This window comes from Artibeus jamaicensis, unplaced genomic scaffold (genome assembly GCF_021234435.1).
Source record: "Artibeus jamaicensis isolate MK-2021 breed Jamaican fruit bat unplaced genomic scaffold, CSHL_Jam_final scaffold_916, whole genome shotgun sequence".
NCBI classification, from domain to species: Eukaryota; Metazoa; Chordata; class Mammalia; order Chiroptera; family Phyllostomidae; genus Artibeus; species Artibeus jamaicensis.
The window spans coordinates 10,645,561-10,667,923 of NW_026522059.1; the positions used below are offsets into that span (position 1 = coordinate 10,645,561).

A 22,363-nucleotide genomic window follows, 5' to 3' on the forward strand; every position below is an offset into this window, starting at 1 on the left:
AACAAGGACGTCCCTTGGCTCCTGCCTGGTCCATTCCACGGGACCACTTTGCCGTTTCCAGTAGATACGGTTCCCAGTCCCATGACTGCATTTGGAAAAACCGATAAAAGAGAAAATTGGAAGGAAGAACCAAGATGCTGTCTCAGTGAGATTCCACATTCTGGAGGATATCCTGTATCAGGGCTGTCATAAGTCATTGAAAACAGCTGTGCCGCACCTGGGTGCGGAGACTGGCCAACAGCAGAGACAGATGAAGAATCCTGTCCCGAAGCAGCCACAGGCAGGAAATGAACTGCACCCGAGTTCCTTTTAAATTCATTCTCTTGTCTTCTAACAATGCCACCTTGCATCTGACTTTATTCTATTTCTCCTGATAATTGAGTCCAGGAGAGAAAGAGTAAAGGAGCAAAATCTCAAGGCTTTGCAGTCAAGCTGATCTGAATAACAATGCTTGTCCTCCCCAGCTTCCTCATCTGAGAGTGGAAATGGTAATTCCTGCTACATGGAGATTCAAGAAGATAATGCGTGTAGAGACGGGAAGATATCAAAAAGCATGTGTTCGCTAATAAAACGGCAAATTTCTACCAATCGTTTGCTGTGGGAAAGCTCTCTGATTTCCTCAGAGGAAAATCAAAGATGAAACTATTACTGCAGCCCTCAAAACGCTAGCAGTCTATTCAAGGCAGAGGACCCAAGCACATAAAGAAAGAGCTAGCAAGTCTAAAATGTGTCATAGGGAAAAAGCACCACAGTTCGGAGAAGAGAGAAGTTCCTGAGAGCAGGGGCCAGCAACAAAGATGTCCCTACAGAGGATGGATCTGAACTGACCATCAGTTGGTGAATAGAATTTTAACTGATGGAGAATGTTCTGACCGAAGGGAAAAGAAAAGTCAACCACTCCTTACTTCTCTTTGTCCTGCCTTCCTCCATTCAGTGCTGTTACCTGGTGAAATAGAGGGCGAGTAAGCCCTTAAAAGCCACTTAAAAATAATTGAAATTTCTCCCCATTCGGGGGTTGGGGGCTGGCGCTGTCACGGGCCCTGCAGGGGGAAGGAGATACTGCAGCAAGTGTGTTCATCCCAATTTCACTCTTCTGCTAAAGGTCGGCCCCTGCATACCACCTTCTCTGATTCCCATTGGTCACCTGCCCTCTGCCCCTCACACACATGCACGGCCTTCCTGTCCTGGCGTTGTGGTGACAACTCAGGGTCTGCCATGCAGGGAGGCACTCATTGAGAAAAGATGGGTGGCATGAGGAATTATCGTGAGGAAGAAACTCCTCATGATAACAACGAACAATCCACCACCGAAAACAACGGTGGTGGACTGAAAGCCTTGTTGGCTCCAACTGTTGGCTCCCTATGTCCATGCTCTTTGCTGTGTAACTCAGCATGATGTGGGCTGGTCTCGTGACCTGCACTGGCCAATAGAATGCACTCACTTGCCAATTCCAAAACTAGGCCTGTGCACTTCCACTCTCTCTCGGAATATTGCCATCACCACCACTGGGACAGACGAGCCTGTTGGAGGATCTGATACCACTTGGAGGAGAGCCCAGGGGTCCCAGCTGAAGCAAACCTGACCAGCGCACCACCAGCGAACCCCAGACTAAAACCCAAAGGACTGCCAAATGACCACAGACACATAACCGACGTATCTGTGACTATCTGGCACTTGGAAAACTACCCAGCTAATTTACAGACTCATGAACAATCATAAATGTTGGTTTTGTGAAACCACTGAATTTGGGGGTTATTTGGTGCACGTCAATAGCTAACTGACACCATGCACTGCACGCAGAAAGCCAGTTCACTCTGACTTTTTGTCGAGTCATGTAAGAAGCACCTTCTCATTTGGGCCAGACACAGAGCTAAGATATCTAGCATATCGGTGAATTAAAGAGCAGGTGAGGGACAGCTCCTGAGTCTGTCTCCTGTTGCTGCAGTCATTCCCGAACTGTGAGGGACACTCAGACCTAAATTCAGGGGGTTTAAACCGGAAGTGGGTAGAGCAAGGCCCCTGACCTGCCAAAGGCTACCCCAGATCAAGAGGCTGACGCTGCCACAGACAAAGCGGGACATGAGGACACACACTCCATCTTCCTTAGACCGTTGGCTCCTTGCAGACAGTGACGAGGTGCTAGTCCCTGCCCCCAGAGCCTGCAGGTGTGCCTGACACAGAGAAGGTGCTCAGCAAATGTGTGCTTAGTACCCGCACCAACACCATACCTTCTCTTTGGAGGAGCCGAGGGGACAGGAGGGATAGATGTGTCATCATAAATCAAATCTCCTCTCGGTCCTTCCTGGAGAGAAGGGCCCCCCTCTGGTGCTTCACCTTCACCTTGACCATCTAGAGGAGGCAAAAAGGAGGAAAACCCTGTTAGGTACACAGGTAGCGGTGACCTGGGTCTCCGCTCTGTGTCCAGCGCTGTGCCACAGGGTACGAGGCAACGAGAGGATGGCCCTTGCTAGCATGAAACTTCACACATTACTGACAGAAAGCCAGACACATGTCTTAATTCTCTAAAAGAGTGGGCACTTCTGTTTCCCAAATAAAGTGGATATTTAAATGCATCGTATTATGGAAAGAAAACTTTAGAATGAATTAAAAGACATGTTTTCAAGTCATAAGGTTGCCACAACGAGATGTAGATGAGTAATTTATTCCCTCTGAACCTCATTGGCAACATTTGATGTGCACAAGGATCTCCTGGGAAACTGTCAAAATGCAGATTTTGATTCAGCAGCTCTGGGGGTTCTAACAGCGAGGTCACTGGGGGGCCAATTTTGAGTAGCAAGGTGATGTAGGTTGAATAATGTTCCCCAAAGATAGCAGGTCTTGGTCCCTGGAACCTGTAGATGTGACATTATTTGGAAAAAGCGTCTTTGCAGGTGTGAGAAAATTAAGTATTTAAGATAAGGAGAGTATCCTGCATAACGCAGGTGGGTCCTAGCAGCAATCACAGGCATCCTCAGAAGAGAAAGGCGGCCGGACAAAAGTACAATGCAATGTGACCTCGAGGCAGAGACCAGACTGATGCCACCACCAACCAAGGAACGTTGCTGCCACCACCGGGAGCTGAAAGGAGCAAGAAACAGATTCTCCTAAGGCAGCTGGGCCCTGCAGCATCTTGATTTGTCCCAGTGACACTGATGGTGGACTCCTCTTTTTCTTTAGATTTTATTTATGTATTTTTAGAGCGAGGGAAAGGGAAGGAGAAAGGAGGGAAACATCATTGCCTGGTTGCCTCTCATGCATCCCCTACTGGGAACCTGGCCCACAACCCAGACATATGCCCTGACTGGGAATCGAACCAATGACCTTTTGGTTCAAAGGACAGCACTCAGTCTACTGAGCCACACCAGCCGGTGCTCATGGTGGACTTCTGGTCTCTGTTTCCACTGGAGAATAAAGCCACCCAGTGTGTGGTATTTGTTACAGCAGCCATAGGAAACTAATACACACATGTTAAGAAAATTTCCAAACATATTCTTTACATGTCCCCCTCCCACACCAAGAGGATTCTGATTTAATTTATCTGAAAAGTTGCCTAGATATCAAAATTTTTATAAATTTCCCAGCTTGTTCTATTACATGGCAAATATTTTGAGAACCACATCTCAACCAGGTTTTGGGCAAAAACTAAAAAGGGGATGGAACACCCTCTGACATGAAGAGATTCTTCATGGTACGGTGCAGTGCAAAGACCTGACTCCAAAAGGTTTGGGTTCAATTCTCAGCTCTGTCACTTTCTGGCTCTAAGATTTGGGACAATTTACTTCAATTCTTTCAGCCCTGTTTTCTTCACCCCTAAAGCAAAGCAACGCTAGTGTTACCCACCCTGCAGAGCTATTAGGAAAATTAAACAGACTGCGGATAGCCCCTGGCACCACACTGGCCGGATGCATGGTGAGTATGCATTGTGTGGATTTCAAGTTGGGCGACCGGGGTCAGTCACTCAGAATTTCTTGGTTTTCCCACCCCTCGCCTACACAATGAAAGGATTAGATAAGAAAAGTGGTTTTAAACCTCTCAAAAGCAACATAACCCTTTCACAAATGTAATTTAATATCCATCTTCAATAAATAACATGAGTCCACACATACCAAACTGTTCTAGGGGTCAGGGGGTGAAATGCCCGGCCGGACGCCTCCCACGCCCCCCTCCCCCTCTGCAGACGTCCTGAAGCTCTTTCTCAGAACCCGCTCTTTCCCAGCTCCAGGAACCTGCCAACCCGTCAACTTAATTATCTCTAAACACCTTCCGGTTTTAAAGTGTTTCGGTTCTCCTATTGTAATCGGCAACCGAGAAAGACAGTGCCGAGCCAGATGGAGTAATGCATCCCACGGGCCAGAGGAGCTCAGGGACGCAGGCCTTTGCAGGTGCTCAGTAGTCACAGGAAGGGTGACTGAATGAACGCAGTCACCTGGGACTCTTCTTTCGCCAGGGAAACAAAAGATGAGCCCGCGGGCAGAGATGCCAGACAAAATGCCAGCGCCTGGCTGCTCTCCGGGAGCAGCAAGAGAAAAATTAAGTCTTTCTCCTTCACTTGGCAACAAAGGCCTCAGGGATGGGGACCAAATGTAAGCAGCGAACATGCTTCTGTACTTCCACGTGCCAGAAACCGTGCTCGGTTAGACGCCGAGGAAAGAAGGCGGAACAAAAGGCGGACCCCTCCCCCTACGTCACGTGGAGGGTGGTGCAGACCTGGGAGGTAGGAAGGCTGTCCGCCTCCTCTCGGACTGGCAGGCAAGCATTTATTCATCTACTGAGTTACTGCCGTCTTCTCTCCAGTCCACTCGGCACAGAGCCTGCAGAGAGGCCGTCTGAACAAAGCTCGCCTCGGGTGGCTTCTCTTCCTAAAACCCTTCCGTGGCTTTCCATGGTACTTAGAACGAAGCTGAAGTTCTCTGCTCTGTGTGGCTCCGTTTCCTCCTCCTGGCCCTCCTGTGCCCCTGTCCTGCCATCATGCTGTCTAGCCTCGCGGGCCTGTTGCAGTTCCTGTGAGTGTAGACAGGAACTGAAAACAAACTCTCTCGTTGGGAATCTGTCTTCACAGGCCTCCCTCTGTCCGAGTCTCAGCCCACCCCCGGGAGGCAGCTTCTCTCCCTTGAAGTTCCAGCTTAAACGGTGCCTCCCCAGAGAACCCCTCTCTGACCCCCCGAAAAAGGTTGTCTGTAGCCTCTGATACAGCACACCGTCGATTTTCTTGACGCTGCTGTTCTTCACTTGTAACACAGTTCCCTCATCAGGACCCCGAGAGATAAGGAATGGCCCATCCAGAGCAGGGCCACCTCAGGCCTCGTTTTGCAAAATCATGGATGTAGGAAAACCACAGAGGGTTGTGGCTTGCTGGGGCTCACAGTAGCAAGCTGTTACCCCTGGGAGGCCCCCCAAAGTGAGGAGAGGGGGCAGCTACCAGAACCTAGACGTTTCGGTCGCCTTCCCCACGAGGAGCAGCACCGTCTTCAGCTGAGGGACCCCAATCATGACCTCACGCTCCTCCCTCTCTCAGATCTCCTGCTGGGGCACCCCACAGGGAAGGGACCTGGCTGGTGCATCCCCAGAAATTAGCCTCCTGGGACAGAGAACAGGTGGGGAGGGTGCAGAGTAGATCCGGAGGGGCCAACAGAAGAGCCCTGCACAGAGCTGTCCCTGCCTAGACTACCCTGTGTGCACCATCGTACACCCAGGACCCAGCACGGGACCCAGCCCTCGGCGAACATTCCGTCGTCTGTGGAGCAGATGAATGAATGGGGGATTGTGGGAAGTATCAAAGAACTCTTTGTCAGGTAACCAGTTAACACAGGAGTTGAGGTAACTGGAATTGTAGAAGATTAAGGCATAGCCGGTATGCCTCAAAACACAAATAGAAGAGCCACAGGCTTTGAGAATCTCAAAACATTTCACCCAGAAGAGCCCACACCTCCCAGGCCAGCCCTACAAGGAAACACCCATTCAGACTCAGTTCTGTGGACTTCGTTTTGTCAGCCTCCTGCAGGGCGGCCCCTGGCCAGCAGGATGGGCGCTGTTTACTTTCCAGGAGGGGGCCGGTTCTCTCTGCCCTGTTTGCTTTGTGGGCTGAAGACTTTTTAGAATGAGCCACAGGAGCCAGCTCCTCCGAAACACCTGTGGTTGGCCGCCCTCAGTCTCCGCCAGCGTGCTCCCCCCTCCCCTGCGCAGGGAGGGCTCCTAGCTGGAGCGGGTGGGAAAGCATAGGCTCTGCTGTGGACTGACCCAGGCTCGGGAGCCAGCTTCCCCACTTACTAGCTGCGTGGCTGTGGGCAAGCCACTCACCCTCTCTGAACCTCTGTTGTAAACCAGGGGCAGAGGAATCTCCATTTCAGAGTAATGAATGATGAATGTCAAGTAGAAAGCATCACGATCTCATTAAATGTGTCATAAGCCTGACTTTTCATAATGTTCTCGAAGGAGGAGACTGTGCCTTAATTCAAGCATGTGTCCCCAGGACCTACCAGTGTCATAATTTCGAGGACACCAGGAAAGACCCCAAGCCTTTCCTACCCACTCCCTGAGACCTTTAATTTGAGAAAATAAGTATCTGGCCGTGTGAGGTCAACCCAGCAACCCACGTTGTATCCCTTTGACCAAGGGAGACCGAGACTCAGAGCCGCTGAGTGACGCATCCCGGGCCACACAGCATATTAGAGCAGACACAGGAGCTTGGATCCAGCTGCTGCTGCTTCATGGGTCCTTCCGCCCATTCGGTCTGAAGACCAGGTGACCAGCCATCCCGGGGCGGGTTGCCTTGGACCACACCTGTGATTGGCAGGGTCTGAAGACCCAGCAGGCAGCACCTTTCCTGTCTCACCCCTAAGGAAATTCTCAGCCAAGGAGGGGTCTGTCCACTTGGCAAGGCCCACAGACCCCAGGGTAGTGGTCAGGTTCCCCCCCCCCCATGAAAACCTCACCTTGGGCGGCCTTGTTGGCTAGGATTAACCCCTTCTCTGCTTTATTCTTGTTCTTCTTCAGCTTCCCAAACATCCCCTTTCTGAAAAGAAGAAAAACATGAACATAGTAACTTTGTTACTATGTAACTTTCAGTCATTTAGATATGTTAGGAGAAAATGCACACACACACGCACATGTACATGCACACGCACATGCTGAGTTTTCCTGGAAGCCAACCAGCCTCCCCATCTACCCAGGACAGAGTCTGAAAGACAGGTGTTGGGATGACCCACCCAGGGATCCAGGCAGTTCCATTTGTCTAGAAACCAGGAAAAACCCACAGGGACAGAAATCTTTTTGAAAGAAAGAAAGAGAGAGAGACAGAGAGAGAGAGGAAGGAAGGAAGGAAGGAAGGAAGGAAGGAAGGAAGGAAGGAAGGAAGGAAGGAAGGAAGGAAGGAAGGAAGGAAGGGAGGAAGGAAGGAAGGGAGGAAGGAAGGAAGGGAGGAAGGAAGGAAGGAAGACTTCCTTATACTAACACTAATACTAACAGTACTAGCCAGTACTTCTCCAATTTTCTTCACTCACCTGTGTACACATGCAAAATAAATGACAACATTTAATCATGATGCCAACAGCAACCCTCCCCTATCCATCTAACAGATGAGGAGCCAAGGCCCAGAGAGGGTAAGTAATGTTTCTAGGGTCACACAGTGTCAAGAATCAGAGCTACCACTGGAACCCAGGTCTGTCTGATTTCACAACCCAGGCTCTAACCTGGTGGCCTTGAGCCTGCTGGTTCCCCTGAGCATCATGAACACCCTCTCCAGAGCCAGCTCTCAGACCATTTCCAAGGTCAAGAGGCCCTGGAACTCACAGGGGTCGCACCACAAGTACGCAGAAGCTAACACAGGGTATGAGACTCGAAGGTCAGCTACTATCATTATTGTTATCGCCTGAGCGGGAAGCCACTGGGAGCCTCTCTCCCATCTCTGGAAAAGGGCCCAGTCCGCTCTCTCTAACAATGGTAAACGCATCCCGACATTCTGCTGGCCTCCTAGAGAATCCCCTCCTGGGGCTGAGAGACTGGAGGAAGAGCAGCCGGCTCTGCATGGAGGGGCGGGGAGTCACAGTTCAGAGGAAGAGTCCTGGCCTTGAGTCTGAGGAGGCGGGGGGCAGAAGGGCAGGGGAGGCCTTGAGGAGGGGAGGAGAGAGCAGCAAAGGCTCCGACCCTGTCCACCTCCATCCCTGCCACCCTGGGGCAACACGAGGAGAGGCCCTGGACCGACTGGCCGACCAGTAGAGTTTTCCAGTCTGCTTACCTGTCTAGGACGAGGAGGGGTGGAGCCCAGAGGCCCCGGTCAGGAACGCCACAGCCAGACTGCCTGGGCTCTCACCCCAGCACTAGCTTTGCAACCTTGAACAGGTCACTTAACAACCCTCAACTTACCATTTGTTGAAATTTCTTAAAGGAAACTTCCCATAATAGTTCTCATTACCCTGTTTTCCAAGGAAAGTTGCCAGGCCGAGAGCCCACGGCCGGTACCTTCTAAACCCTGAATTGCCCACTGAGGTCCCTGAGGGCTCACTACCAACCACGACTTTCACAGGGGCAGAAGCTGACGTTCCTGGGAGCTTGGCCAATGGTCCCTGCAGACTACTTGAAAAGGCAGAGTTACTTCCATCCTCGAATAGGAAATTGCTTCTAACAAAGGGCAGTATCTACCGGAGGGAGACATTAGGTTCCTTTAGGAACACCTTCCCCATCAATTCCCCAACTCAGCATTCTGAGTCTCCCACTGGGCAGCTGGTGACTGAGGCACTGGGGCTCTGCCTGAAACTGCTGCTGGGCAGGAAGGTGGGAGAGGCCTCCCACCTCTTACGGACAGGTGCTCCGGTGTCTCCGAAACCAAGAGCCCTTGGCCTGCTGCCACTAGAGGCCACAAGGAAGCTTAAAAGATACTGATGCCTGGAGTCACTCTGCGAGGTTTGTAATTGCTTCGGAGAAGACCAGCTCCAAGAAGGCCAGGTCTGAGCGCCCCTCGAACTCACTGCTCTGAGGGCGCAGAAAAATGCTTCAGAATTGCCCAGAGGACTAATGACCAGCCTGGCTGTCTTGGGCGGGCTGGCGTTTGTTCCACAAGCACAGGAGGTTGTCGGCCTGAACCCGAGTCAGTCGTCAGGGGCATTCCTGGCCTGACGCCCAGCGTGAAAAGCCTTCTTGATAAACCTGATTTCTCCTCCTCGGCCCATGACATCCACAGCTGAGAGGACACAGAGCCACCAGCCCAGAACGATGGTGCCACTGGCGTGACACCAACTCAGTGACATGAGACTCAGCTCAGGGGCTTTAATCCACTAGAGTGTGGGGGCCGGATGAGCGTGTTTTGTTCACATGTGGCACTAGGACACTCTGATGTTGAGCTGATTCACAGGGCAACATCAAAATAAGAAACGATGCTTGTAAAATGCTACAAATTACTGCAATGTTGATGACAAGGAAATGAGTTAGAATATGCCCCGGAATGCATGTAAAAATTTTAAACACATGTATTGAAATTCACTATGTGCCAGGAACACCATTTCACATACATTGTCTCCTGGGCTTCCTACAACGTATCACCAGGCAGACTTTGTCATTACCCATTTTCACAAATGAGAGGTTGTCAGGGGGTTCCACCCCATTTGGTGGCATCAGCCAGTAAATCAGGAAGACTCACCTGTAGGTCTCCAGGGCAGGCACCATCACACCCCCGTCTCCAGTCTGCCCAGGACCCCGGCGTGGGAACCCTCCCACTTCCCACAATGACTGAGAGACTCTGGCTTAGGATCTACTGAGTCCCCTCCCAGGGCCACCCCAGGGTGAGAGGAGAGACACACAGAAACCCCCGTACCAACCTGATCTCCTCAGGGTGAAAGCTACCGTGACTCCGATATCTGTATCCAAACAAGAATAGCAAACAGCGCACGTGTTAGACCGGCATCGGCACGTCTGTTGGAGGTGGCGGTGCTCCGTGTGGGAACCCAGGGCCCTCACTGCTTGGCACTCGGAAAGCAGAGCTGGACCACTGGGGGTTGGGTCTCATCCGCACTTTCTTACTCTGTCACGGGCCGGCCACAGGGCTTCTCTCCACCCCAGGCTCCTCTGCTCTCTGGGGTGTTGTTTATATGACTTAATCAACCCCATGCCGAACCCGTGAAGAGCCCTACTAAGAGCTAATGTAATGTTACGTTCAAAGTTCATGGAGCAGGGATTAGAACATAGCCAGCAAGCAGGGTCTCCTGTGGTTTTCCACCGTGTCACCAAGTTCCCCTACTGGGCTCACCTCTTCCACCTTCTGTGGGAATAGAAGCCGCTCAGGCCAATGGACAAAACACTAAGTTCATTGTGTCCGCGGGTGTGACCAGTCCTGGCCCCTGCCGCTCTCCTCCCCGCCTCAGGGGACGCAGGACACAGGTGGCCTGTGCACCTCATCCTCGGAACCCAGAGTCACAACCTCAGTACTTAAAAAAATTTTTGGACAGTTTGTGAGTTTATTCATGTGAAAACTCTTAAAAACTTACAAAAATAAATTATGTTTAATTATATCTTTAATAAAATTTCTTTATCCGAACAATAAATTTGCATGTAACAGGTCTATTCTAACCAAACAAAACGAAGCTTCAGCACCATTCTAAGGTACCTAAAGAGGCCTGAGTAAGTCCCCAAATGCCTTCTGGGAAATGCCTTCTGGGAAGTATCCCACCTGTGTGCTCATCTTACTCCTAAGACTAGGATGTACTCATAAAGGCAAACCACCAAACACAGAAACAGCTGCATGTGGGTTGTGACAGAAGAATGTTAAGATAAACATCCGTGGGACTTCCTGCCTCTGTCCAGACTCTGACACTTTTCTTCCTCGCCCCCTGTGGTCCTTCCATCGTGACTTACCTGCCTGGGAGCCTATTTCTTTGGGGCATCGATGCCCCACCTTGGCTGCACGTCGGACTCATACAAGGCAGCTTTCTCAGCTGTCCCCACACCACAGCCACACCCCAACCCCGGGGAGTCTGATTTCATTGTTCAGCCACGGAGCTGAGGCTCCGTGCTTTCGAGGGTCCCCGAGGTGATTCCAATATGCAGCGGGGCTGCAGACCCCTGAGGTTAAGCCACCAGCAACAGGGAGCTGTCTTCTCAAAGAGAAGGCTTATAGTTTTTAAAGAAAGTTCAAAAAATAACTCTATAACCAAAAGGAAAAATGACATTGAGAAATCCAGAATACTTGGTGGATATATTTTAGTAGGCTGAATGAACTTTACTGGCTAACCCAACTCCCCTTCCATTTAAAATCTCCATGCTGATAGAGAGACCAGAGAGTTGGTTGCCTTTTCTCCCTGTGCACAGGGTCAGCCCAGTCGAGGAGGAACCGAGTGCACAGGGTCCCAGGCAGTGGCCTCGATAAATGGCTCCCAGCCTCATGCAACCCACTCACTGCTGCTCACTGCAAGTTGGAATCTGCTACCTCACTGAGGTAAGTGGTGTTTCTCTGCTAGGTCCCTGTTTTGTCCACTGGCCATCATGAGAAGATTCAAATGTCACCTGCTCAGCAGACTATCATCAAGCTATTCACCTGAGACAGTTGGCTGAGTTTAGGAAATGCACCTCTAAGCATGCTAAGGAACCCTCCTCTTGAGGTTCTTCTGCATTGAGGATAACTCGGTAATAATTCAGAACCACGTCCTATAAAGCCAGCCCGGGGTAAGCCAGTCCTTTGAGATCTTTGCCAAATGTTCAAGGGCAAGGCAGTAGGATGGTGCCAATCTGGAACTGCCCTGGAAAATGGGGGCTTTCCCCTCGCATGTATCTCACCCACCCTGTGGCCCAGCGGAAGTGCCCACTCTTGGAAGGGCCATCTTCCAAGGGTGAGAGTCCCTTCTCAACCTCTGGCCACCGGCCTCCCTCTTGTCCCATGCCTCCTCCTCTACGGCCAAGGCCAGTACGTGACCAGGTTGTTTGGGGGCAAGGAAAATAGAGAAACAATATTGGCAGACAGTACCAAAGACTCCATACAACTAAGGTTGCTGGATCCTCCCCAACCCAAAACATTCTCTTGCCTGGGACCCTAAGAAAATGTCTGGTTTTCCTTTTCCATCCTCTTTATAGCCGGGCTGATCAGAGTCCTGCTCTCTAGTCTCCTAAAGACAAAAGAATCAACCTTGAAGCCCCAAACAAACTGCAGGCAGCCTTCCAACGTTTGGAACCAGCAGCTCTCTCTCCCTATGTCTCAGCATAAACAAGGCTTCAAACGCCCACCCTTTTTAAGCACCCTGCTTTTCTTTACTCCCCAAACCTTTTCCATTATCTTTTGGCAGAATATGAAACCCACTGATTGCCACTCCACTTGGCTAAGGTTAAGGTGCAAGGTTCCGATTCCCACGTCATCTTCACTTCTTCAGGTCTGCCTTCCCACAGAGCATCCACATTGTACTTTCTGCCCCTCCTTTGAGTGGGAGTAAGTCACAGAGGCAGGGCTTCTCCTCCCTGCAGCTGGGTGGGTGAGTCCATCTGGTTCACAGGGAAGTATTTAAAGGCCAAGCTGGACGCCAGTCCATCCCGCCTCCTCCCATCTAGCTGTGCCAGCCATAAAGATGACGTCTTGCTCTGAGTTTCTCGATGAGTTTTAAACATATGGGGGAAAGAGAAGGGTATGGCTATTGCCTTAGGAGCACCTGATAGACAGCACATTTTGTTACAAGTGAGAATCATTAAACTCCATAACAGGTAAAAAGAAGGTCTAATGAAATTTCTTCCAAACCTTATCTTTTGGTGCCATGGATATTGAAGACAGATCTTGTGTGAAATTAAACTAAGTAACCACCCTTCCTACAGCATGTTCTCTGAGCCTTTAATAAGCTGATGTTCACTGTATCTCTCTAAGAGGATAATGTGGTATTCATATTTTTCCAAATTAATCTGATCACACCTTTATCACAAAACATCAGATATCCTGACACTTTTTTCGGTACCAGAAAAAGATACCTGACACTTTCTGGGGGTACCAGAAAAAGAGAACCTTGGCAACTTACAGTGCTCTTCTCTCTTTTCAGACTTTCGTGAGGTGAGCAGTGACCAGGTAAGACGCTCTGGGGAACTAGAGACCCCAGGACACGTCTCCTGTGTTCCAGTTTAATTCTTCCTCTGTCTCCACCCGGCTCCTGTTCCAGTTTAGTACCTGCCTAATGGGCCTTTCTGCGTCCATCCACCCTCCCCGCAAACTAGTCTCCACTCTGCAGACATCTGCAAACCAAGAGAGCAGAGATCTTCCTTAATATGATAAAGAATATCTGTGAAAGCCCTAGAGTTAATATGATACCAATAGTAAATATTGAAAGTCTTTCCCTAGAATTAAAAAAAGTGAGACAAGGATGTATGCTATCACTCCTTCTATTCAACACAGTACCAGTTCAATACAGTTTGACGATTTGAATGAAGAAGTGAATTTAACGAGGCATTAAGACACAAGGACAATATACAAAATTCAATTGCACATCTCTATACCAAAAATTATAAAATAAAATTGTAAATAAAGATATTATAATAGCATTGAAGAGTTCAAAATGTTAGAATAAATCTAAAAAATATAAGCAAGATCTCTACCCTGGAAATTAGAAAATAAGATAAATGGAATGATATTCCATGATCATGGGTGAGAAAGTGTGATATTGGGAAGATCTCAAACTCCTCCAATTTGATTTAGAGATTACTATTTACTATTTCTAAGTCTTACATTTATGATTGTGTGTGCTGTGTGTATACACTGCAATTCAGCAAAATGATTAATATTTTAAAAACATAGATTTGGGATCCAAAGCCCTGGCTCTGCCGACCAGCTCAGCCAGCTGCTAATTAATCTTGAGCAAATCCTTATCCTTTCTTCACCTCAGTCTCTTCATCTGTAAAATGGAGGATCCGTCTTCTCTCCCTTAGAGGGCTGTCTCGAAGATCCAATGGGGTAAAAAATGTAATATTCTGTTTGTAAACACTAAAGTGTTATATCCTACACATGTTAATTAAAGGGGGAAACAGGATCAACAGTGAATGTCCCCTGGGCTCCCCACAGCCCAGCCTCAGCCCTCCCATCTAGCACACTGTCCTCCAGCTTCATGGGCAGCTCCTCCGGAATCCACTGCAGTCTTCTGCCCATGAACCCTTTCTCACTCCAGGCCCTCCACTGAAGGTGGCCTCTCCCATCTCTACCTGTCAACACCCAAATCCATATTCTAGGCCCAACTCAACTACCTTATTTATGTGATGGGTTCTCCAGTTTTACAAATAGGAACAAGTCACTCATTCTTCTGGGTTTCACTAGCACTTGGTTCTTATCTCTATGATAGCATTTATCACATGGATTGTAGCAGTATAAGACTATCATTCTCCTTTATCAGATGCTAAGCTTTTGAAGACAGTAACCATGCCTATGTATGTCTATACCTTCAGCATCTAGCATAATGCCTGATACATAGCAGGGCTCAATGACTATTGGACACATGGGTGGATAGATGGACAGATAGGGCATTCATAGAAAAAGCTCCACAAGAATTCACTGGAATTACTTCGTCTCTCTTTAAAGATAAATCATAGCAGACAGAAAATAGTTAAGGCCACTCTAAGACTGAGAGCATTATGAGAGAAGAGAATAACCCAAAACATCCGTTGCTAAGCTTTGCCCTAATAGCTACCTTGGAGCTGTGAAGAAAGAGGAAATTATTCTCTCTGGGGCCTGATAAACCATTTGCTCTCTGTTAAGTGGTGCATCAGATCTGGCTGTGATCCAGGCTTCCTCTCCATCCATTGCTTAAAATCATCCCCCTTTTTCTAATGCATCCTCCTTTGTCTTCCTCTTTAGCATGTCTAAATATCGTTCATTGGCCGGTTCTTTCTCTGCCACCAGTCCCATGGGTGGTGATTCAATAAAAGTACATGGGGCCTATTTGTGTGCCAGCACAAACAGGCCTGGGGTACAGAGAGAAATCTCACAGAGTCCTCAGCCTTGGAGGGGCTCACCGGTAGTTGCCAAGTGCTTTGGAGAAGAGAGGGAAGAATGCCTGACATGGGTCAAGAAGGGCCAAGGAAAGCATCCAGAGGAGATGGTGCTCTAGTCTGATCTTAAAAAAGGAATGAGATTCTGGGAAGCAGAGGAAGGATTGGTGGAAAGAATGAACATGGATTTAATACTACTCTGTCTTCAATCCCTTTACATGTAATAATTTATTGAAGGACCACAACGACCTTGAACGAAGACAATATTCATTTCAGTTTAAAGAAGAATTGAATTAGAGAGATTAGGTCATCCTATGGACTTAATGTCTGTGTTCCCTAAAATCTATATGTTGAAATCCTAATCCCCCAATGTGATGGTACTTGAAGGTCCAACCTTTGGGAGGAAATTGGGTTTGGATGAGGTCATGGAGGTCAAGCCCTCACACTGGGGTAGGTGCCTTTATAAGAGAATGAAAAGATTGGTTCTCTCTGTCTCTGCCATATGCTCTCATCAGACTCTGATTACATGGTCATCAGACTGTCACCAGACACCTCTCTCCTCCAACACTGGGTCTGCAGGCACCTTGGACTTCCCAGGCTCCAGAACTATGAGAAATGGGTATTTATTGTTTAAGCGACCCAGTCTACGCTAGTTTTTGTCATAGCAGCCCAAATTGACTAAGACGGGCCACTCCTGGCTATAGACAGAATTCAGACTGGATAAGCAGACAAGGGGCACAGCACACACACAGACACTCAAGAAAGCTCCCTCTGAATACCTGATGGCATTAAGGGTCTTTCCAAGAACTGAAAATTCCAACAAACCTTTACACTGAGAGATGCAAAATCAGATCTGAGAAAATAACCCCTCTGGCCCCACCATAGGGCCCTATGGTAGCGGGTGTTTTTCCACGTCTGTGAGGTTTCTCTGAGGTGCCAAATGATAAGACAGCAAGATGAACTACATTGTAAAATTCCACGCATCCTGCCTAATCTTCTTGAAATGCAAAACATCTCAGGGCTGAAAGTGTCTTTAAAAGCATCCATTGCTCCATTTGATGTTTAAATTCCTTTACACCCATCTTCATTAACGCCAACCTATTATTATTGCTTGAATATCTCTGGAGATTAGGAATTCACTACCTTTCTAACTACCCAGCTACCTTAGTCACATTTTTAAAAAGTAGATAGAGCCCTGGCTGTGTGATTCAGTGGATTGAGTGCTGGCCTGTGAACCAAAGGGTCGTCAGTTCAATTCTCAGTCAGGGAACATGCCTGGTTGGCAGAGCCAGGTCCGCAGTGGGGGTGTGTGAGAGGCAACCACATGTTGATTTTTCTCTCCCTCTCTTTCTCCCTCCCTTCTCCTCTCTGAAAATGAAATTTTTGAAAAAGTAGATAGAGGTTCAGGTATAATTTCAGTTGGATGTTTGATACTCAATCAAGACAAAGCTCAAATATTTCAGCAGCTACCTGACTTTATAAGGGAATAAAATAGAGGGTGTTTCTTCAGCAAAAGGCCAGCAGTAGGACATAGAAGGACAGGAAGCCTTGGAACAGCAGTGGGTAACAGGCTTGGAAGGGGCTTGATGTAACTCGGGATTGACAGCATTTCAAATGGCACTGGGCTCTGTTCTGGAAGGTCTCTGCCGTGTGGCACCAGGCTCGTGCACAAGAGTCACACAGGTCTTTCACCATTCTGTTCCCTCCACCAGGCCTGGAGAGCACCTTCTACTGCCCAGCCCCTGAGAGGGCATTTACAAACATCCCTCTCCACTCTGTCAGAGTTCTAGAAAGATGGAAGAGCAAGTGTGAAATCCGGAGGCATGCAGTAAAAACATGCTCCTCTGCATGGCCAGAGCAAAGAGTGGAGAACGATGGGGCCAGCGAGATGGGCAGCAGGCAGATCCTGCAGGCACTCAAGTCACTGGGGAGGTACTTAATTTTACCTTAAGAGCAACAGGAAGTCACTACAGGTACTTCATTCTTTCCTTGTCTAGGGATCCCATCTCCTCTCTGCAATCCCATCACCCTCCCCTAACAGTCATACCTGGGACCCCTCTCTTGTAGTCCGAGCCAAGTACTTAGCCAGGTGAAACATCACTAAGCTGTCAGTTATAAGTTGGCAGTTGCTTCTCTGACTAGACAGGCCCAGCAAGGCCCCCTGCAGCAGATGCTCCCCTAGGACGTGTGGTTTGACCAGTACCTCCTAGTTCTGCAGCTATAAGGTGAGACGTCTCAGGGGAACAAGGTCTTTTTTGTGTCTTGACAAATATCCTGCCTCCACATGCCCTTGGGTACTTAGATTTCAGAGGCTGCTTGGGAGAAACAGGTGAATCTGAATGGAGGCCTGGGTGTTATCTGGAGGAAAGGGATAGAAACCCTTTTGGGGTGCAGTCCCATTGGAAATGTTCTGATAGATGGTATTTGTCTCTGACTAAGGTTCCTTGGCTGGAAAGAAAATAAAGGACCCCAGAATGGTGTTGGAGGAATAAGGGGATTCACCATGAAAATCAGTGAGTCTGGATTGGTGGCCAGTGCCTAATACCAAGCCAATACCATGACTATGGAGAAGACCAGCACTGGTCTGGGGTATGGCCATGGTTGGAAGCCCCTCCCAACTCTCTAGCCTTGGTATGGAAAGGGCTGAGCATCCAAGTTCAAACCAGGGGGGTATAGCCTGTAGAAGCCCTAGGACCAGCCTTCATCAAAGAAGGACCCTTTTCAATAGGAATATATTTTTGAGTGACAGAAGCAAAATCTGTGACTACAAATAGAATGATCTTATCTCTTTGTCTACTGCTCTTTGTGCTTCCAGAAAAACTTGAGAGTAGGAAGGCATACCTTCACGAAAGAGAAGCTGAACATTCTTCTAACTTACTTAAGCAATGACTTGGAATGGTCAAAGACCATGTGACTTGTCTGTAACCTAACCTGATGAAGCAGGTCATGCCCTCGCATATTGCTTGTGTCTGTCTCTCCGCCATTAGGCAAGGTGTGACATATACTGTACTGTTTCGCACGTGCTGGGTATTCGAGAGGTGTTTATTTAATAAAATATGTAAAACTCTGTCAACGGACAAGGCAGCCCTGGCCCGTTAGCTTCCAGTGATGAGGAGCTCACTACCTGACAACTCCATAGACTGATGACCACAAATACTCCCCAAACATGCAACAAGGGGAAATGAGAATTTATATTAGTGCCTCCAAGGCAAAAGAGGTCAGAGAGAAATATAATAGAATGATGCAATTTTGGAAAAAAAGAGATGAGACAAGAAATATGAAATTATTGCCATGTCTATTTTTGGCAGAATGACTATAGAAAAGAGGTTGATTAGAAATAAGCGCTAGAAGAAGAATTTCAGATACTCGGTGAGAGGGATTATCAATGATCTCAAGCCCAGTTGTCTGCTCAAGGGCTCAGGGGTGAGAGGAAGTAAGGGAAGACTGAGCAGATGACACGGTGGCCCAACATGACCACCATCCTTCCCCCCTTCAACCCTAGGGGACCCATTTTTATCAGTTTTATATATTGAAGAGTTCAAGTAATAAATGAAGTTTTTAAGCTTGAAAGCCACCAGTCAAGATCAACCTATTCATTCAACAAATAGGGAAACTGAGACCCAGGGAAACCTAGGAACCAGACCAAGTATCAAGGTCAGATATCTATTCATTGCCATTGCTGTGCCATCTGGATGCCCGCTGATCCTGTGCTCGCCCTGTAGGTCCGCTAAGGCCTCAGTGAGCACGAGCTCCTACAACCCAGGCCAGGTTTGCCAATGACAGGCACCTAAATCCCATTCATCTAAAAGTTTGCTTTCTTCTTCAACCCAGCTTTCTTTCCGAACTCTTGGGTATTATATAAAATGCCCCAATGGCTTATATACGATAGCCAAGTCACTTTTCTCTGTATACTTAAAAATGGGTGGGGGGGGTGTAAATGAAAGGAAAGTCACATCTATTAAGAGCCACAGTAGTTCAATACTGACAGAAAAAAAAAAAAAAAAACTATGGTGTTTCAATATGATCCGCCAAGGATTTTATCTCCTTTCCATGCTTGAGTTCCTTAATAGCTTCTGCAACCACCAGGAGGAAAAATCTACTTCACTCTAGTTGATTACTTCCAAGAGTAAAAACTTTAATTAGTGAAATCAAATAAAGCTCTCTAATCAGTCAAAACCTGAAATATAATGAGGTAACTCGTTGCAATTACAAACAGCTTTTAGTCATCCACACTCCAGGCACAATCTCAATTAAAAAAAAAAATCCCCACCAGGAACACATCCCTCCAGTTTTCACTGACGTCCGTCACAGAAGGAATAAATCTGAAGGCTCCTCTGTCACTCACGCAATCAAACCTGACTCAGACGGCGTTGCGGAGAGGCTTCATAGACAGCTTGTCTTGAGGAACCCTCTTCTGTGAGACTTACAGGGTCTCAGAAACTACAGAACCCCATCAAACTCTCTCTCCCTCATGCCACCAAGAGGTTCTTGAGGCCTCTGCTCAGTTTCCTCTGAAATTACTTTTGCAGAAACTGGAGTTGGAGCCTGTCGGGTGGGAGGAGGACGCTCGCCCTGTCCTGCTGAATTCCTCAGAGGCAACTCTCCGTGGAGTTTCAGCCTCTGCTCAGGGCCCAGATGTGTGAGGTCCCAAATACATGTGGGCACCCCAGAGGCACCCCAGTCTAGTTCTGTCCTTCCCCCAACTTGGAAACACCGAAGAGAAGGCTCTAAAGCCAGGCCTCGTCCTGGGCCTCAGACTCAGGAGGCTCTTGGGAAAGATGACTCCACACGAACAGTGAGGAGACCCTCACCGCCCCCCAGTCTGCTGCAGCAGCACCAGATCTGGAGAAGCCCCTACACTGAACTTACATGTAACAACGATGTGTCCACAACTACACCGGCTTAAAGCCCCAGTTTACACACTGATGAATGTCACCCACCCTGAACAAAGGCGGGGACGCAGCCCAGATCCAAGGACGTCAACAGTGACTGTGTTCTATCTGTGAGCTGTTTTACCCTCCCCCAAGCACTCGGCCCCGTACGTGGGACCCCAACAGACACCCTGTGAGGGAAGGAAGGTGGGGGCGTTTCCAAAGTGCACTGGGTAGACACAGACTCGGGTCTAACTCTGGCCTCGTGGTACTGCTTATAATCTGGGTGCCCAGGAGCAAACTGGACAACCCCCCTATGCCTCTATTTCTCCTTTGTAAGATGGGCATCGAACAATATCTACTTCTTAGAGTACCAAGGATTAAGTGAGTTTATATATGTAAAGCACTTGGAGCAGCTCCTGGCAAATGAGAGAAGATAGATACTATTATTCTTAAGACGAGAAGATCGAGGCTCAGAAAAGTTAGGCAACGTGCTCAAGGTCTCCCAGCTAAAAAGCCGCTACACTGGGGCACAGCCAGGCCTCCTCACGGTTTGCCGAATGCTTTTCCATCTAGACCACACTGGGATTGAGCCAGCAAAGAGTTATTATTCATTGTATGATGGATAATTTATTCACTCTTTTCATCCATTTAGTTATTTAATTATCAGTCTTCAAAGTGCTCCGGGGCAGGCATAATAGCTCCTGTTCGTTACGCATGAAGGATGAGACAGACAGGCATTGGGCTAAAGGTTCCGCATACATTTTTTTCATTTAATCACCCAATAACCACTGACATTTCCATCTCTTTCACAGATGTGGGAGCTGAAGTCTAAAAGGTTAGTAACCTGCCTAAGACCCCTCACAAGCTGCAAATGAGCTCTGGCCTGACAGGCCTCCACTCCGTGCTACCTCGCAAATGTCTGTCAGAGCCACAATTTTCAAGCACCTAATAAGAGGTCCTGTGCAGTCCCCACTTTCCCAGATGCTGAACGTGCAGTTCAGAGAGACTGGGGAACTTGCCTACAGCCACCCAGCACCCTGTGTTCTGTGCTCTGCTCACTGTCTGGGACCTCCTCACCCAGGACCGCCCAGGTCTTTAAGAACAAGAGGAGAGCTCCCTCTCCCACCCGCCATACTACCGGCCTGGCCCCACCCACTATGGGCAGCTAGGAGCCCAGACTGCAGCCCAGAGTGCAGCTAGAACTCAGGAATAAGAAGCAGAGCAATGGATAGAGCAATCTTGGATGCAGATCTTTGGATTTCATGACTTGGAATATTTCCTTCCAGTCCCTTCTTGCCTGTAAGGTGTCTTTTGAGAAATCAGCTGACAGTCTCACACCTAAAACAAAAGCAAATTAAGAGGACAGCTAGATCAAGAGTGGAACCATAGAAATGGAGATCACATGGAGGGTTAGCAACAGGGAAGTGGGAGGAGGAGAAGGGGGGAGAAGGTACAGAGAATAAGTAGCATAGATGGTAGGTAGAAAATAGACAGGGGGGAGGGCAAGAATAGTATGGGAAATACAGAATCTAAAGAACTTGTGACACATGGTCATAAACTAAAGGGGGGAATGGTGGGGGAGGAGTGTGCAGGGTGGAGGGGAAGGAAGAGGAGAATAGGACAACTGTAATGGCATAATCAATAAAATATATTTTTAAAAAAAGAAGCAGAGCAATGGGCCTCACCTTGACCAGCGAGGGCTCCCAACTGTGCCCAGCAGTACTCCCACTCACTGATTTCTAGGACCCGAGGCAGGGCAGCAGGGCTGGGGGCACAGCCCAGCACGTCTCCGGAGGAGAAAGGCTCCTGCCTAGAACGCCGTGGCCCAGTGGGGTGGGTTCCAGGCCGCCCTATCCCAAGGGGCAGTGCCTCCCAGGAAATGCCCTTTCTGCGTGTTGGCCCAGCAGCGCCCTATCTCTGTTTGAAACTCCGCGCCCTCTGCGTGGCTTGGCTGCCAGAGCCTAAGACTCTGATCAGCAAACACAGCAGCTCAGAGCAGGTCCGGAGAAGAGGGGCCCCCAGTGCCTTTTATACCCAATCAGGGAGCACAGGTAGGTCAAGGCACAAAGAACCCTCACTCCGGACAGTGCCCCAATCCATTTGTGATGCATTTGTGTTGTTCGCTTTACTAATAGTAATAGTAACAGTTAACATGTATAAAGCATTTTCCTTGGGTCCAGTTCTAGATGCTGTAACAAGTACTATCCTCTTTGGGCCCCATAACAGCCCCAGAGGTAGGCATTGTACTTAAGCCTCAGAAGGGTTTGAACGGAGGCCACGTGACCTCAGAGCCTGTGATCTCAGGCCCTCTGCGCTGTGACATTTTATTAGGACTTACTTTCTGATGCTACTTCAAAGATATCAAGTTTACAAAGAACAAAATGAATAAAATAAAAAGAAGGTATTTTTGTAGGTCAAATGCCTCAGAAACTGTGACCTGTAGGGGGCTGAATGGTGCCCCCTCCCCCACCAAAACAGATATATCCAAATTCTGGAAACTGTGAATGTTTCCTTATTTGGAGGGAAAAAAAATCCTTGCAAATGTAAGTTAAAGATCT

At 48.5% G+C, this 22,363-nt stretch overlaps 1 protein-coding gene across 1 annotated transcript in view; it reads right to left on the reverse strand.

The window, feature by feature from the left end:
* FER1L6 (fer-1 like family member 6) overlaps positions 1-22,363 on the reverse strand; it is a 130,910-nt gene that overhangs the window by 95,454 nt on the left and 13,093 nt on the right. The window contains exons 2-4 of the mRNA XM_037166462.2: positions 9,810-9,848; positions 6,933-7,012; positions 2,229-2,349 (exon numbers count right to left, since the gene is read on the reverse strand). Of these exons, the coding sequence (XP_037022357.2) occupies positions 2,229-2,349; positions 6,933-7,012; positions 9,810-9,848 (240 nt within the window). The remainder of the gene's footprint in view (positions 1-2,228; positions 2,350-6,932; positions 7,013-9,809; positions 9,849-22,363) is intronic.